Genomic DNA, 14441 nt, shown 5'->3' with positions numbered 1-14441 from the left:
TGGGGTTGTATGAGCTCAACACAGATCAGTTTAAAAAGTAAATGTGAAGGTCTGCCAGAAGTTCATTGCTTCTAAAAAGATGAAAATCTGACATTAAGCTAGAAACATAGTGCTTCTTTAAATATTTAAATAAACTTTCCATATCTGTCTATATTTTTGTAAACAGCCATGCTTCCTGACAAATGGCAGCATGAAGATTTATACTTAAGGCTTTTAAATCAAAGCTCAGTTTTTCCATAGCAACTGCACTGTTCTCTTTACAGATATTACTTTCATTTTATAATAGACAAATGTGGTATTTCTGGTTGGCTGTCTTGTCAAACATAGGGAATCACTGTCAGGATTTTTAAGTTATACATATAAGACTTAATTCCAGAGACAGTGCATTGAAGCTGATACAGCAGCTTCCTAAACGGGACATAGCTTATCTGACAATTACTCTGTATCACAATTAGGAAAATATGCAGACACAACTGTCAAGATTAAGGTGCACAGACTGCTTGCTTCAAACTGATAATATTGGTACGATCACACAGGACTCTGCACCACCCATCTTTCTGACATTGCAGACAGCCCTGTATTTATCTCTGTATGTCAGGCCCTGTTTGCCCCTTAGCAGATATATTCAAAAGTACACTATCCATGAAAAAGAAAATTGAATGAAAACTACAGTTTCATACATTTGCTTCTTTATTCCAAAGAAAATGTTAGTATGTATGTATGTGGGTACTGATAAACTTTGTAAAATAAATATTTTATGAACTGAGTAGTAAATTGATCTACACTACAACACAGAAGATTAAGACCAAGAAACAACTCCATTACTGGCAAACAAGAGTGCTCTACACACACTTACCATATTCATTACCCCTTCCTTATCCTGTGCACCTTAACCAGTTGATAAAGCAAACAAAGGCCCTTGCCAAGCTGGTCTTTGTTCAGACTGCTTCCTACTACTTTACCAAAACCTATGTTCAGGTAAACTAGGAGAGAGAGGAGCTATTCCTTGTTCAATTTTCTAAATTGCTGCCAAAAGGAGACTTTATGGGAAAAATGGCTGGAGTATTCTGGTACCTTTACCTCCAGACCTGAGCTGCTTAATGCCTATTTCACATTTAAATATAACGAGATTGCAGAGGTTAAAGTTCTGCTCTGTTGAAGAGCCAAGAGTAGACTAACATGCACAGCACTCTTCACAGTTCAGGCCCTACTGTTAACCAGTATCATCCCTGTACTTTGGTACCACATAGCTAGAGAGGTATAAGATGCAAACACGGGTTTTTACAAATCCTCTCTGCTCTTGCAGCAGCATTGGGAATCTTCAGGAATAGAGCCCCTGCTAGAATACTGACTTTACAGATGTCAGCCAAGGCATGCATCTATAAATGCAGATGAAACAAGTTCACACACATATATGGAAAAGCTGTACATGAGGTGCATGCAAAGCAATCTAGTACATCAGTAAGTGTTCCTTCTTGGTCTTACTCTTTCACACAATAACAGCCTAAGTAACAATCACATTCAATTCAGCTTCCATTTTATGTATTTTACCACTTTTATCAGTATCTGTCACAGAGCTAAGTGCACCAATAGGTCATACTGTTTCTGAACAGTCTCAGCTGGGGCTCTTACACATACTTGTGCCCATGGGCCCAGCAGCCCAATTTCAGCTCAGACCAGGGCTCTCAGTTCCTGCCTGAGACAATTTGCAGTACTGCCCATCTCTAACTCCACCTTATCTGCGCCTGTGCCTGGCCAACAACCCCAGTGATCTGGACCCTGAGTTGCAGACTGACTTCCCACCTTCACTTCAGACCTGCTTCATCACTATGGATATCCTTGAAGGCTGCTATAAGGTCTCCCTGAAGTCTTCTCCAGGCTTAACAAGCCCAACTATCTCAGCTTGTCTTCACAGGAGAGGTGCTCCAGCCCTTGGGTCATCTTTGTGGCCCTCCTCTGGACTCACTCAAGCAGATCCATGTCCCTCTCATTTGTGACCCCAGAGCTGGACGTAGTGTGGGGTCTCACAAGAGTGGAGTAGAGGGGCAGGATCACACTGCTCTTGGCTGTCCTGGGTTCAGCAGTAGCAGTCATTTTTTGTCCTTCTTAGTAGCTGGTGCAGCACTGTGTTTTTGACTTTCGGCTTGGGAACAGAGCTGATAACACCGATGTTTAGACTGACCAAGGACTTTGTGAGTCTCATGCTCTGCCAGGGAGGAGGAGAAGCCGGGAGGAAGCAGAGACAGGACACCTGACCCAAACTAGCCAAAGAGGTATTCCATACCACAGCACGTCATGCCCAGGATGTAGAACTGAGAGTATCCAGAAGGGCTGGATCACTGCTGGGGTGGGGTCGAGGTATCAGTCTGTGAGGTGTTGTATTCTCTTCCTTGTTATTTCCTTTATCATTATTGTTATTGGTGGTAGCAGTAGTGATTTGTGTTATACCTTAGTTATTAAACTGTTCTTATCTCAACCTGTGGGAGTTGCATTCTTTCGATTCTCCTCCCCGTCCCTCCAGGAGCGGGGGGGAGAATGGTGGGGGGGAAGTAGACTGCGTGGTTCTGATTTACGGCCTGGGCTTAAACCACGACACTGACGTAGCTCAGCATACGGTTGGCTTTCTGGACTGTAAGCACACAATGCCAGGTGGATGAAGCTGGCTGTTAGCTCCATTCCAATATAGAATTAGGCACTTTATAAAACCCAAAAATTCTTACAACACACGAAGATTTTCCATCAAGCTCTTCCAGGTTTTCACCAAATATGAGATGATAAAAGAGAGTTGCTTACTCTGTGAATACCTGTATTACTGCTATGTTAGATTTGAAATGATATCTACTGTATAATTTACACAGAACTTTCTATAATGGCCCTTTCTAAATCACTTCCCAGCATAGTACAGACAGAAAAGACACACTGCGTGTCAGAATGACCTTCTGCCAAGCCTTTTTCCATAACTGCAATAAAGAAATCAAGTTCATCAAGGAGATAATCACCCTTTTTTTTAGCATGTTGAAAACTGTTAGGTTATTAGGTCACAGATGGACACTGTCATAATCTCACCTAAAATTCACTTTCAATTCACCATTGTTACCTCTGACTGTGTATATAAACCAAGAATCACTATGTTTGTTCTCCTTTGATGTGTAAACACAATATATTTATAGAATTGTAAAATCTATTTTTAACTACAAGAGAATTAGAAAAATTAACTTGTCATTTGCATATTTGATAGACCCTTTTCTCTATTTCAGGATCTTTAGTAAAGTATGGATTTTAAGACATGATGTCATGTAGCCTTATCTTATTGTTTCTTCATGATAAACTCTGCATTTTCTTGTATTTTACTGGACTGCCATAAGTATTAAAACCACATTTTTGTTATTTTACCTAAAACATGCTGTTGCAGATTATATCTATCAGAATTTGCTAAACCAATTCAAGATATTGGTCTTAATCAAAAATTGAAATAAATACTTTATGTTCTCAATCCCTTAGAACAAGATGTTTTCTGCTGCATTCCGAAGTGAATTTGAAAAATTAGCTAACAGCTTGAAAGACTGCATACAGTGATGGCAACACTTTATAAAGTGAATTCACTGGTTTGTAATTTGGAGATTTTTCACAACTTAATGTCTTTTTTTTCTTTCTTCCATAAAAAGAAAATCAAACTTCCTCTGTGTTCAATTTTTTTATGGAGAAACAATCTAGAAACGCATTCTGCCATTTCACGAACAAACACTGAATAAATACGCTCTTTTTTCTATTCATAATTAAAAATCCCATTAGTTCTCAGAGCAAAAAAGATGAGATATTGGGAGGCTGAGTTTAAGACTTAAGCACAATGAATAAAACTAATTCAGAATTCACTATCTTAAAACTTACATCACTTCTTATAAAAAGGAGATACCAACTAATCGAGCTAACTTTATTGTATTTTTCAAATGCATTCCTCAACTTTATAACAGACTTTTATATATTAAAAAGAAGCAAGGAAAACAAAAATTATTTTTTTTTTTAAAATTAAGCAATCATTCCAAAATGACGTGTGTTCATCATAGGAAAGTTTAACAATAATTAAACCATAGGAGACAGGTATTTAAATAAGCTCCATTTAAGAAATATTTTTTGAAACAAATTCTTAAAAATGAGGAATTAGTAACTATGGCACTCGTATTGTATATCAGGGTAATTCTGATGGCTCTGCATCTTGCCAAATGTCTAAAATGATAGATAGTATGAAGCAGAAAACAGCTACTGAAAGGGGAACGGAATATAAAAGTTCCTTGTAAAAAGACAGGGCAGTGCTCATTGTTATTCAAGCACACTAGTTGCCATATCCTGTTTCCACCAACTGCAGTGGAAGCTTTAGCATTGACTTCAAACAGGTGCAAGTCCCATGAGACTAAAGGGAATAAAACGTACACTCATGGTATGAAAGCAACAGTGTATAAAGTGTGGTGAGACAGGATATGTAATTCCAATCTGGTACACAAGAATCTGACACAGCTATTTACATGCAGTGCCAAGTAAGGATGCAACTGAAAAAACAGGCATTTCTAAACAGAAATTTGGCAGGCCTTCATTCAATGCTACAAAAAAAGCACAGGAAAGATGTTACAGAAATGAGAGTGCTAAACTATAGTGAGGGGACAGAACAAGGGAGACCCAGAAGCAGTAATAAGCATCATCCTGTTCTGTAGCAACTTGTCCAGGACACAGCTGTTGGCATGCCTTGGTGGATACTGCAGATTGGTCTGTTCTGAGAATTGTTGGGACTTAGACCCAGTACATTATCCATTTTTATTTATTCTCCTCTGTGTTATTATGAGCATTTGAAAATATTTGAAGACTTTTTTTAACTTACATAATCTAAAAAGAGAAGTTTTAGGTTATATTCTTACATCAGCTGAGTTATGCATGATGTCCTCAGTTAATTCTATAAAGAAAGTAGCTGAGATGTCATTATATGAATTAGAAGCTGATCAAAACTAGACACATATCCCAAATGAAACTATGTGACTTCAAAATTTCTTTCCAGATGGAATAAGAAAAGAAAGCTATGCAACACGAAAACTGTTGAAAATGGGGGTAATAAACTGCAAACTCTCTCGTCCTTAAACTTACCTGGATGAGTATTTCAGCAGGATGGCTGAATCCCAACATTCAATTTTAAAAACAGATTTTGATGTTAAAATGAAGACTGGCAGTAACAATTTTGAAGGGAATAAAGCAAAACTAGAAACGACTGTAAGACAGAGAAGAGATTAAGCAGTTCTTCTCTAGTTAATAAATTTTATGATGGAAAGGTAAATATATACCTGTGCAAGCATGGGGAATCCGAGGTTCCTGCATCCATTACAAGGTGTCAATGCCTCCCATATACCTGAAGGACCACAAGTATTTTCACCTGCATCATCATCTTCTTCCTCTCTTGGTGATAAACGTGTTGAAGGCAGCCTCTGCTTAAAGCAACAATACTTTCAAATCAAACACAGTGATATACTCAATGAAACATTTTACTTAAAAGAACTTAAAAGATTCCCATTTATAATTCCCAAAAGTTAAACTACTATTTTAATGCAAAGTAACTACTCAGCTGATAATCTGTTGTATGAAAATCACACTTTCTAAGGAAAATTTTTATATTGATGTATCTGCAATTATACTTTAAATAGAAGCGAACATATTAATATACATTAAAATTATGTATTTTTTTATTATCAATTATTGGCTATTTCTATTCCATTTTACTTTAAAATTTGCTTTAACATCATGAAGCTCAGGATATACCACAGAGAATAAAAACTAACATTAAAAAAAAAAATACTACCCCCAAATAGGAAATCATATAAGCTAAAGGGATCTTGCTTCAATACTCATCTCCTGTGTTCAGGAAAGTACAACTGTATTACATTTGCTTGGATCACTCCAAGGGTTTTCAGAGAAAAAAAGATCAATTCAATCAAATTATGAGGTTTGCATTTTTATTTTAAATTTATCAGTAATAAATGTGTTAGCTTGTTTTGTAGGCAAACAAAACTTTTATTTAAATTGACCTGCCTTATTTTGTTTCATTGGATAGAAGGGATGAAAGGTATTGGGAAAAGTCATTCAGCTGCCAGCATTAAGGCTTCCACATTGTTCTCAGTGATAAGGGAATATCAGACTGCTGGTTTTCACTCAAAAGAGCATACTAGTTTTCTATGCCAGCCAAACACACGAAGAGTGAACAGTTCCCATTTATTTATGTTATTTTCTACACAGGATAGCCCACCTCAACTGAATGAACTGCCGTGACAACTTTTATTGATTTCAGGGAAAAGTGGAGGAAAGTTAAGCCAGTAATGAGTGATTATTGAAAAGCAGGGTTTTTTTTAAAAAAAAAAAGTAACAATACCACCAATAGAGTAAATTTTACTCATACCTTATTTTTTTTGTCCATATTTATATCGGAATATGCAATACTTGTTTTAGCCTGCTTGACATTTGTTTGTGCAGCCTACCTGATATTCAGATACTAAATGCTGTCTTTGGGAATGCTTGTCTTAATATTTCAGAAGCGGCTGGATTTTTGATTGACCAACGTAATGTTGTTGAGGCTGACAACATCTATTAATCTGGTGTTAAACATTAGATCTAAAGTACTGCTATGAGGCTCATATAAAAATAAGTAATACAAAACCCTCCAAACAGTTAACTGCATACTATTTTAGCCAACAGAATAAAGAAAAGCATGGAGTCGGCTCTAAGAAAGGGAAAGCAGAAATGAAGAAAAAGTATGGTGACAGAAAAAAGCACAGAAACAGTAGCAGTTCTAAAGATGAACACAAGCTAATGGAAGCTGTAACAGAAGCAAAGACATGGCACAGACAGGCATTAACTCAAACTTAGTAACATCTGAGGATCATTTAACCTTTGACTCTTGTGCTAACTTCTACACAGATGTGGCTGGTATACCATTAATTTAAACAGAAAAAGATATTTCTAAACTCTATTTCAGCTCACTCACCAAAGATGAGAAGCACAATATATCCATCTCCACTAGTCTGATTCCTCTTGGTTAGAAAATGGTTGATCCCTTGTTGCAGACTATATAAATCTAGCCACATCTTCTAAAGCTAGGTGGATTTATTTACTTTTTATTGTAAAAGTCAATTTCTGAAACATTCTTAGCATGATATTTCATAAGGTTATTTTGACAGTCAAGTGGTATCACAGAATGTGTTGCCATAGAAACCAATATTCTTATACAGATTATTAAAAGGATTGGGTTAAGTCTGCAGAGGTGGGTCATGAAAGACTATTATTGTTATACATTTGCATAGACAAAGGAAGCAGACTACAGGTCTTTCCCTTCTATTTATGATGCCATCTTCCATGGTGGCTGCCCTATGTTTATATTTTAAATGTCAGAATTATTGTACCAGGGAATAAAGTGTTTCTTGCCCCCTGGAGCAAAAAGCAAAGAACTGCAGCAATGCTAAGTAAAGCAATGCTAGGAAAGCAGGTAATACATATTAGCAGTGACCTTAACAAGCCAGTGTAAGTGAATGAAGGCAAAAGTCACAGAAAAATGTCAAAGCATGTTCTAAAGGTAAAAAAAATATGCACACATAATATCAAAGAGAATTTTTCAACACAACTAAGAGAAGATGAATAATGAAATTCAATATATTTGAATCATTCAAGGGAGAACATAGGAGTATTTAGCCATTACAGGAACAGAGTAGAAAAAAATTATACCAATAGAAAAAATGTAGAAGCAGAATAAGAGTTGCATTATTTCCATTAGATGTATTTTATAAAAATAGCCTAAGAAAGAGTGGGGATAACAGGAATTTAAATTACTGTCAATATGAATGAGAAGAAAGGGGAAATATTATATAGTCAGATCTCCTGATCATTCTGAAAAGTACCAATTAGTGTTCATTAGACACACTCTTGGAATAAATTGACCAATACTCTGATGCAAATAGACAACCCAGGTATGAATAACATAATACTGGCTAATTTACAGACTAATGCAGACTAGGGTTGGCTCTTTTTGTACTGCACAACTGATTTCTGTCTTGCCCAGATTTCTGTTACTGATAAAGCACTAAAAAGGAAGCATTAAGAGAAATGTGTATGAAGGGTCAAGACACGGTTATTGCTATAAACTTTCTCACCTACCCCTGCTGCCAGAAGCCCAGATCTTCCTAGACCACTGGTGCAAAGCGAGAAATGAGAGTTGCTGCGGGAAAAGAGAGCTGCATTTGCAAAGAGGAGGAAAGGAGTAAACAGCTGCATGGGAGAAAGGGGAGTCAGAAGTATCCCAGGTGGGATAGACTGGGTTTGCATGCCTGGCACAGATGGAAGCACCTGGAGGAGACAGGTGAGGTCAGAAAGATCTTCAACCAACTCACAGATCTCAGGCTTTTATATAAGCCCTTAGAACTCCCAACCCAGGCCACCCTGCCTCCTGCTCCTCTCTTCCAGCCTTCATTCCTTTCCCAGAACTCCCTCATTTTCTGTTTTGTTGTATAATTTAATTTTGCCTCCTTAGAGATCCTTTGGACATGAAAATCTAATTCTGTGTGTGCTGCTGGGAAGCCTTGAAATAGCCCTGTAGGGAGGTTTACAGAAGCCAAAGTTATTTATGCCCACGTCTCAGAAAAAGAAAAAAAAGAAAAACATAAAAAGAGAGGAAGAGATTTCTGTCACCTAAAGGAAAATAGACACAATTGAGAGCCTTTTATTCATGCCTGTTTTGACTCAAAAAAGAAAAAGTAAATGTAGTTAGAAAATGCCACTTAGATCATAGTTGCTCAATTAATTGAATTGACGTTATGAAACTGTGAAATCAATATAAACTGTAATACTAAGCTTTAGAAAGGACAACTCTGCCTGAGCTAGAAGACACATGAGTATAAGCATTATAGTCCCTCAAACAAAACAGACAGAAAACCTTAAAAGATATTAGATATGATCTTTAAAAATGAAAAATTGATAGGGAAACCACAAGATACTGAAACAATAAAAGATTTAGTAAGAGTTCTGGGTTTGTTACCTGAACACTTGATTAAGTATTAAAAATTGTTTACAGCAGTAAGATACTAACAATAGAATTTCTCTATGTATAAAAATAAGAGTGTAATAACATGGCAATAAGGGAGTAGTAAGACCTAGCTTAAGGATATTGGATCATTACAATTAGCAACAAGATTTCCTCAGACTTTACTGGGCCTGACACATCACCTCTGATTTTCATACCTAATGAGCATTTAGATTGTGTCCTTGAAATTTAGTTAACGAAGTATTCCTCTTCATGACTCCATCTAAAATGCAAAATTTGCCCAGTAGAGTACTTAATACTGAAGGATACTTTATTCTTTAAACAGGTTATTTGTTCTCCCAGAATATGTAGGTGCCTCAGATTGGCTATCATAATAACTTGACATCTCTCTCCTGATCTAAGAGAACAAGCCAGTATTTAGCAAGAGGGAATGACAAGTAATGACAAAAAAAAAAAAAAAAAAAAGCAGAGAAAATCTGTTCCTTCTTAAAAGTCTATAGGAAGAGAGACTACTTCTAATTTCACAGCTCAAGAAACTTTAGGCCATGTATAGAACATATATAAAGTTTTGACCTTCCTTTTTACATATGCCAATGATTTCCTGACCACCATATTATCGAGACAAATTTTGTCTATTAATACAGTAAGTAATACAAAACATCTTATTTCCTTTTATTCCCTCCTTCCCTTGCTTTTCAATGAGTACTGGTCTGGTTTCTGCCTTGACATTCATAAGCAGCCATTGCTAGGCAAAATATGATTTGATTCCTTCATTTCAGGATACAGAGGAGACTTTCCTATAGTAGTTCAGTGAAATCTAAAGCCAAACATAAAAGTCATATAATCACAGAAATTTCAAAAGAAAACCTTTCTTTACTTCTTATATCTCTGTTTTTTCATATTGACCATCCATTTGCAGGAGTGTTGTAAATACCCTTACAAGCAGTATCCATTACAGCAAAAGAGCAATAGCCACATAGCACTAGCAAAACCATTCAAGATACAAAGATATAAATTAATAGGATGTAAAGTATATAAAGTAATAGGACCTTTTCTATTTGTTATTGCATCACAGTTCTGGACACTAATGTTAACTTTGCATTTATCTTGCAGCATATCACATATTAAGAAAATACGCTTTTTGAAACAGAGGAGCAAAGACAAAACTGAGAAAATAATCTCCCGTCTCTGGAAGGTAGAAGGAAGACGTGATAAACTAAATTCTGCCACTCAGTCTGGAACAATGAAGCCAGTAGGAGATTTCTTCTGAAGAAATAATTTGTCAGACATAGGACCATGCAAATATTTCATGTGATTCTAAACCACTGGATTATAGAGGCCCCTCTACCTCTCCTTTGGTCCAAAAGGCCTGTAATTATGTCGTGAAATACAAGTGAAAAGAAAAATACAGTTCTATTGTCTAATATTCTATTTTTTCTTAATACTAAGAACTAATAGGAGGGAAACTGCTTCTCTAGATCCTCTATAAATCCGGCTGAGCAGCTTGCTCTGTGCCGCGGCTGTTACCAGCTGTGGCAGTCCGGGCCGGCAGATCCGGGACAGTGTTCCTGTGCGCTCAGTGCTCCCCCTGCTGCTGCTCGGGCTGCTCCCAGGGAGAAATCTCTGAGGGATGAGCAACAGGCATGAAATGTAACACCATCAGCTATTATTTTTCATCACAGCAGGATCCCTACATTAACCGAATGTACCCTCCTTGGATTCAGTAAGAAACCTGACAAAGAGAAGCCTCATTTACAAGATACATGCTGTGTCTTACAGGCAGACAACAGTGGGACATTTTGGTGGCCTGGGAACACCTTTCCCACATCCCCCAAAGCAGCCTTCTCTCTGCTTGAGTTTGTTTTGGGTGTTTCTTTCTCCCATTTCACATCCTCATTACCTTGTCCTTCACCTTACATTGCATGACTGCAGCCATTCTTTCAGAAATACGTTCCTAGGTTACATTTCTGTCATCATTTTATTTGTCATGAGTCTGGTTAGATTTGAACTGCACGTCCTGTATTCAGAAAGGGAATACCAAGAGAAAAAGAATGGTCTTTCACCTAAAGCAGCATTTGGAAAAGTGTACTCTGTACCTTCCTGTGCCATAATCCCTGTGGGATGCTGTGCATGTCATTTAAGCTTCTCTGTTATGGTCAGTAAGTTTGTGTTCTTTATTTTCCGGCTACACTGAAATTGTGAAGGCAAGTTTGCAGAAGTACCAGGCTACAGTAGGAACCAGCATGAGCTATGCTATGACTATTTTCAGCGGTATGTGACATCAACTGCTCTGAAAATCTAGAAGCTCCAGACAGGAAGAATCTTTACCTCTGCACCGCTGCACATCAGCCAAGCTATGTGATAGCATTTTCTGACTGGAGCTCCATAAAGAAAAACTCACAAAAAACCCCAACAAACAAAACCAAAAAACAACAAAACCTTGTCTGAAGCAGTCTCACGTTTTGAGCTCAAGAACAGTGAAGTCTGAACCTGGAAAGAAATTCCTGTAACTTGAAGTCAGTAGAGTCATGGCACTCGACTATATGAAGCAACAGTAAAAGGTATTAACTTTAGGCAAACATAATTAATACACATATGTGATTAAAAAGTACATGAATGTGTAGTTACTGCTCCTCAGTGGGCAAGTGACATGATGAGCACCTCAGAAATTAATCATTTGGTCTTCAGAGAAGGATCTAACAGTATGAAGCAAATACACCCTGGAACTAGATGGCAAGTACAATGTGCACTGAATAAGGTCAAAATTATAAGTAAAAATGGAATTATAAAATTAATGAGTACATGCGAATGTATATTCAAAGCAGGGCCATACATTCCATTTTTTAATTAATCTTTGCATGTAACAATAATGACAAGGCAATTCTGCATTTTTAAACTACTCTCATAAAAGGATGCATGCACAATATGAAAAAAGTTTTAGGATTTCAAAACCTGATGAGTTATTAACTAGTCAGAAAACACCAGGCATAAACAACAACAAATATCTTTTCTTCCATTGATAAATTAATTACTATTTTTCAAGACTTAAGATAGCTTTTTGTTTGCTAAAAAAAAATAGCTGTAAAGAAAGAATGGCCCATCAACAGTCTCTCAGTTATTAATAAAAAGGCTGATCTTAGCTAATCGATTTTTCACTACACATAAGCTTTTGAACTGAGTATAGTAATTTTCATGTGAAGAGTATTTCATCTATATATAAAAGCCTCTATTACTGATCCGATATTTTTTGTGCAGATCTTAAGTACAAAGCAAAAGACACCTCTATGTACTTCAGTAAGAATCTTCACTCTGACCCCCACTGAATTTTACTATGTAGATGAAGATTTTCAAATGACAGAAAATTCAAGAATTTGATAAATTTAAAAATTGCAGAGCAGTGCTTTTAGTAACTATAATTTACCATAATAAGAAGGTATTTGTTAAGAATGATATAGTAGATGGAACCTATAGAGTTTTCATTTTTAAATATCTTGGGAAGCATCTACCGTGTTTATTTTTTGGTGTGAAATTAACACGATGAAGTATTCAGTGCTTGGAGCCGCAATATGAAATGTTCTGATTCAAAAAAACACTGAGAACATCATTCTTTTAAATTAGTTTGAGCCATTTGAAAGCTAAGCATTTAATATGAGCTGTTTGTTTCATCTATTGATTAAACTAGCTCTCTTTAACGCATAAAAATATAGGCACTTCTACAACTTATTTAGTTCATTCTAATGTCTATGCTTGGGACAGGATTGAATTGCCCAAATTAATTTCTTCCTCTTAACATTAAGAAAAATAAAGTGAAACACTGTTTTAAACACTTGCCTAACTTTGACTATGTACTTAATACTCATAAATCAGACTAACTGCACACTTCTTATCAATTTCAAATGTTTAATATCACTTCATTTGTTTTGCTTGACGAAGGAAGAACTTAGCACAGTGAAGCATAAAGCCCCAAGACAGAATTGAACTCAGCAGGTTATTTAGGCTGCAAGGACACTCTTTGCCTTTCCATCCCACAGGCATAGTATATTTCACCTAAGCTGGCATGTAGGCAGGGTATACACACATGTAGATTGTGCAAAACCACAGGAATTTGGGAACTTTTTTTGAGTCATGAAGTTTAAGCACATGAATAGTTCCAATTAACTTAATAGGATTTCTCATGTTAACGACAGGCTTGTGTCTCTGAATCAATATGCACATGACTCATTCCAAAATGTGACTCACTGTGTAAAACTCATGTATCAGTTGAAAAAGAAGAGACTGATAATGAAGGAAAACCAAAATCAAGTGCTAATATTTTTTAAATATTAAACAGAATTAAAAGCTTAAGCACATTTACCTTTGCCTAAAGAAAAAATCATATAATTCAAAGTAAAAACCAGCATTTTTGGCTTTAAATGTCACAGAAAGAAAATAGTGCTTGGAGAATAACTACAGAGGCATCTCTGTATTTTACATTCCTATACTGTCTGAATGTTATCATATAACATTTGACAAACTCAGTGCAATGTAATTGCAAAGCAAATCAGCTGTAAAACATGTATTTTTCTTTTTTTAAAGTTGTGAAAGAGAGGGTGGATAAGTGGGTGGCAGAATGATGAAACTTATAGAAAATACATTATTTGTCATGAAATAGAGCAGAAGGAACAAAAATTTAAGTAGGGGGAAAATCAGGTGGTAAGTGAGTAGGCAGAAGTCACTAATTTATTACTCCTCCAGTGCAGAGTTTTTTATTTAGCATACATATACTCAATAAAAGTGTGTTAATGAAAACACAGTTATTATTCCATTAAGTAGCTGCTGGCTTAATGAAGGACATAAGAGAAAATCACACCTGAATAGATAAAGCCAATCTAATGAGGAACTAAATACAGCACTGAATTAGTCATCTGAATATGAATGCTGGTTAAGAGTGGATAATCAGGGAGGCCTTGAGGAACATTTGTGTCAGATTACCTACAGATCCATCAGCAACAAATCAGTAGTAGTGTGCCATATTGTCACCTAAGTGCTAAATATAATATAGAAACAATGCAGTAGAATAGCTAACAATCAGTTGAAATATCTTGACATGCTATAGGAGTTGAAGGCCTAAGGGGAAAAGATCAGACAAACAGTAACCTACTTTTTGATATCAGTAAAACATGCAAAAGCTCAAACTTTTCTAGAGGTATTAGAAAAAAGGATCACACACAACCCCCCATAGGAGATGCAGAATACAACTGGATAACAACTCTTAATGCAGGCTGATTTACATGGCAGGTGGAAGTAGAACTCAAAATCATCTTCATTAGGAAGGCAAAGGTTTTGCTATGTCTTGTAGGAAAATGTGCCAGTGTGAAGCTCAGATGCAAGCTGCTGATTT

At 36.4% G+C, this 14441-nt stretch overlaps 1 protein-coding gene across 5 annotated transcripts in view; it reads right to left on the bottom strand.

The window, feature by feature from the left end:
- ANKS1B (ankyrin repeat and sterile alpha motif domain containing 1B) overlaps positions 1–14441 on the bottom strand; it is a gene marked incomplete at both ends in the record, with an annotated part of 478018 nt that overhangs the window by 363787 nt on the left and 99790 nt on the right. For all 5 annotated transcript variants that reach the window (XM_080616729.1, XM_080616728.1, XM_080616730.1 and 2 more), the window contains one exon: positions 5325–5465. In XM_080616729.1, the coding sequence (XP_080472855.1) occupies positions 5325–5465 (141 nt within the window). The remainder of the gene's footprint in view (positions 1–5324; positions 5466–14441) is intronic.

This window comes from Psittacula echo (assembly GCF_963264785.1).
Source record: "Psittacula echo genome assembly, chromosome: 1".
In the NCBI taxonomy this organism is placed as follows: Eukaryota; Metazoa; Chordata; class Aves; order Psittaciformes; family Psittacidae; genus Psittacula; species Psittacula echo.
Note: the sequence above shows the minus strand (reverse complement) of the source record. Positions and strands in the feature narration are given on the sequence as shown.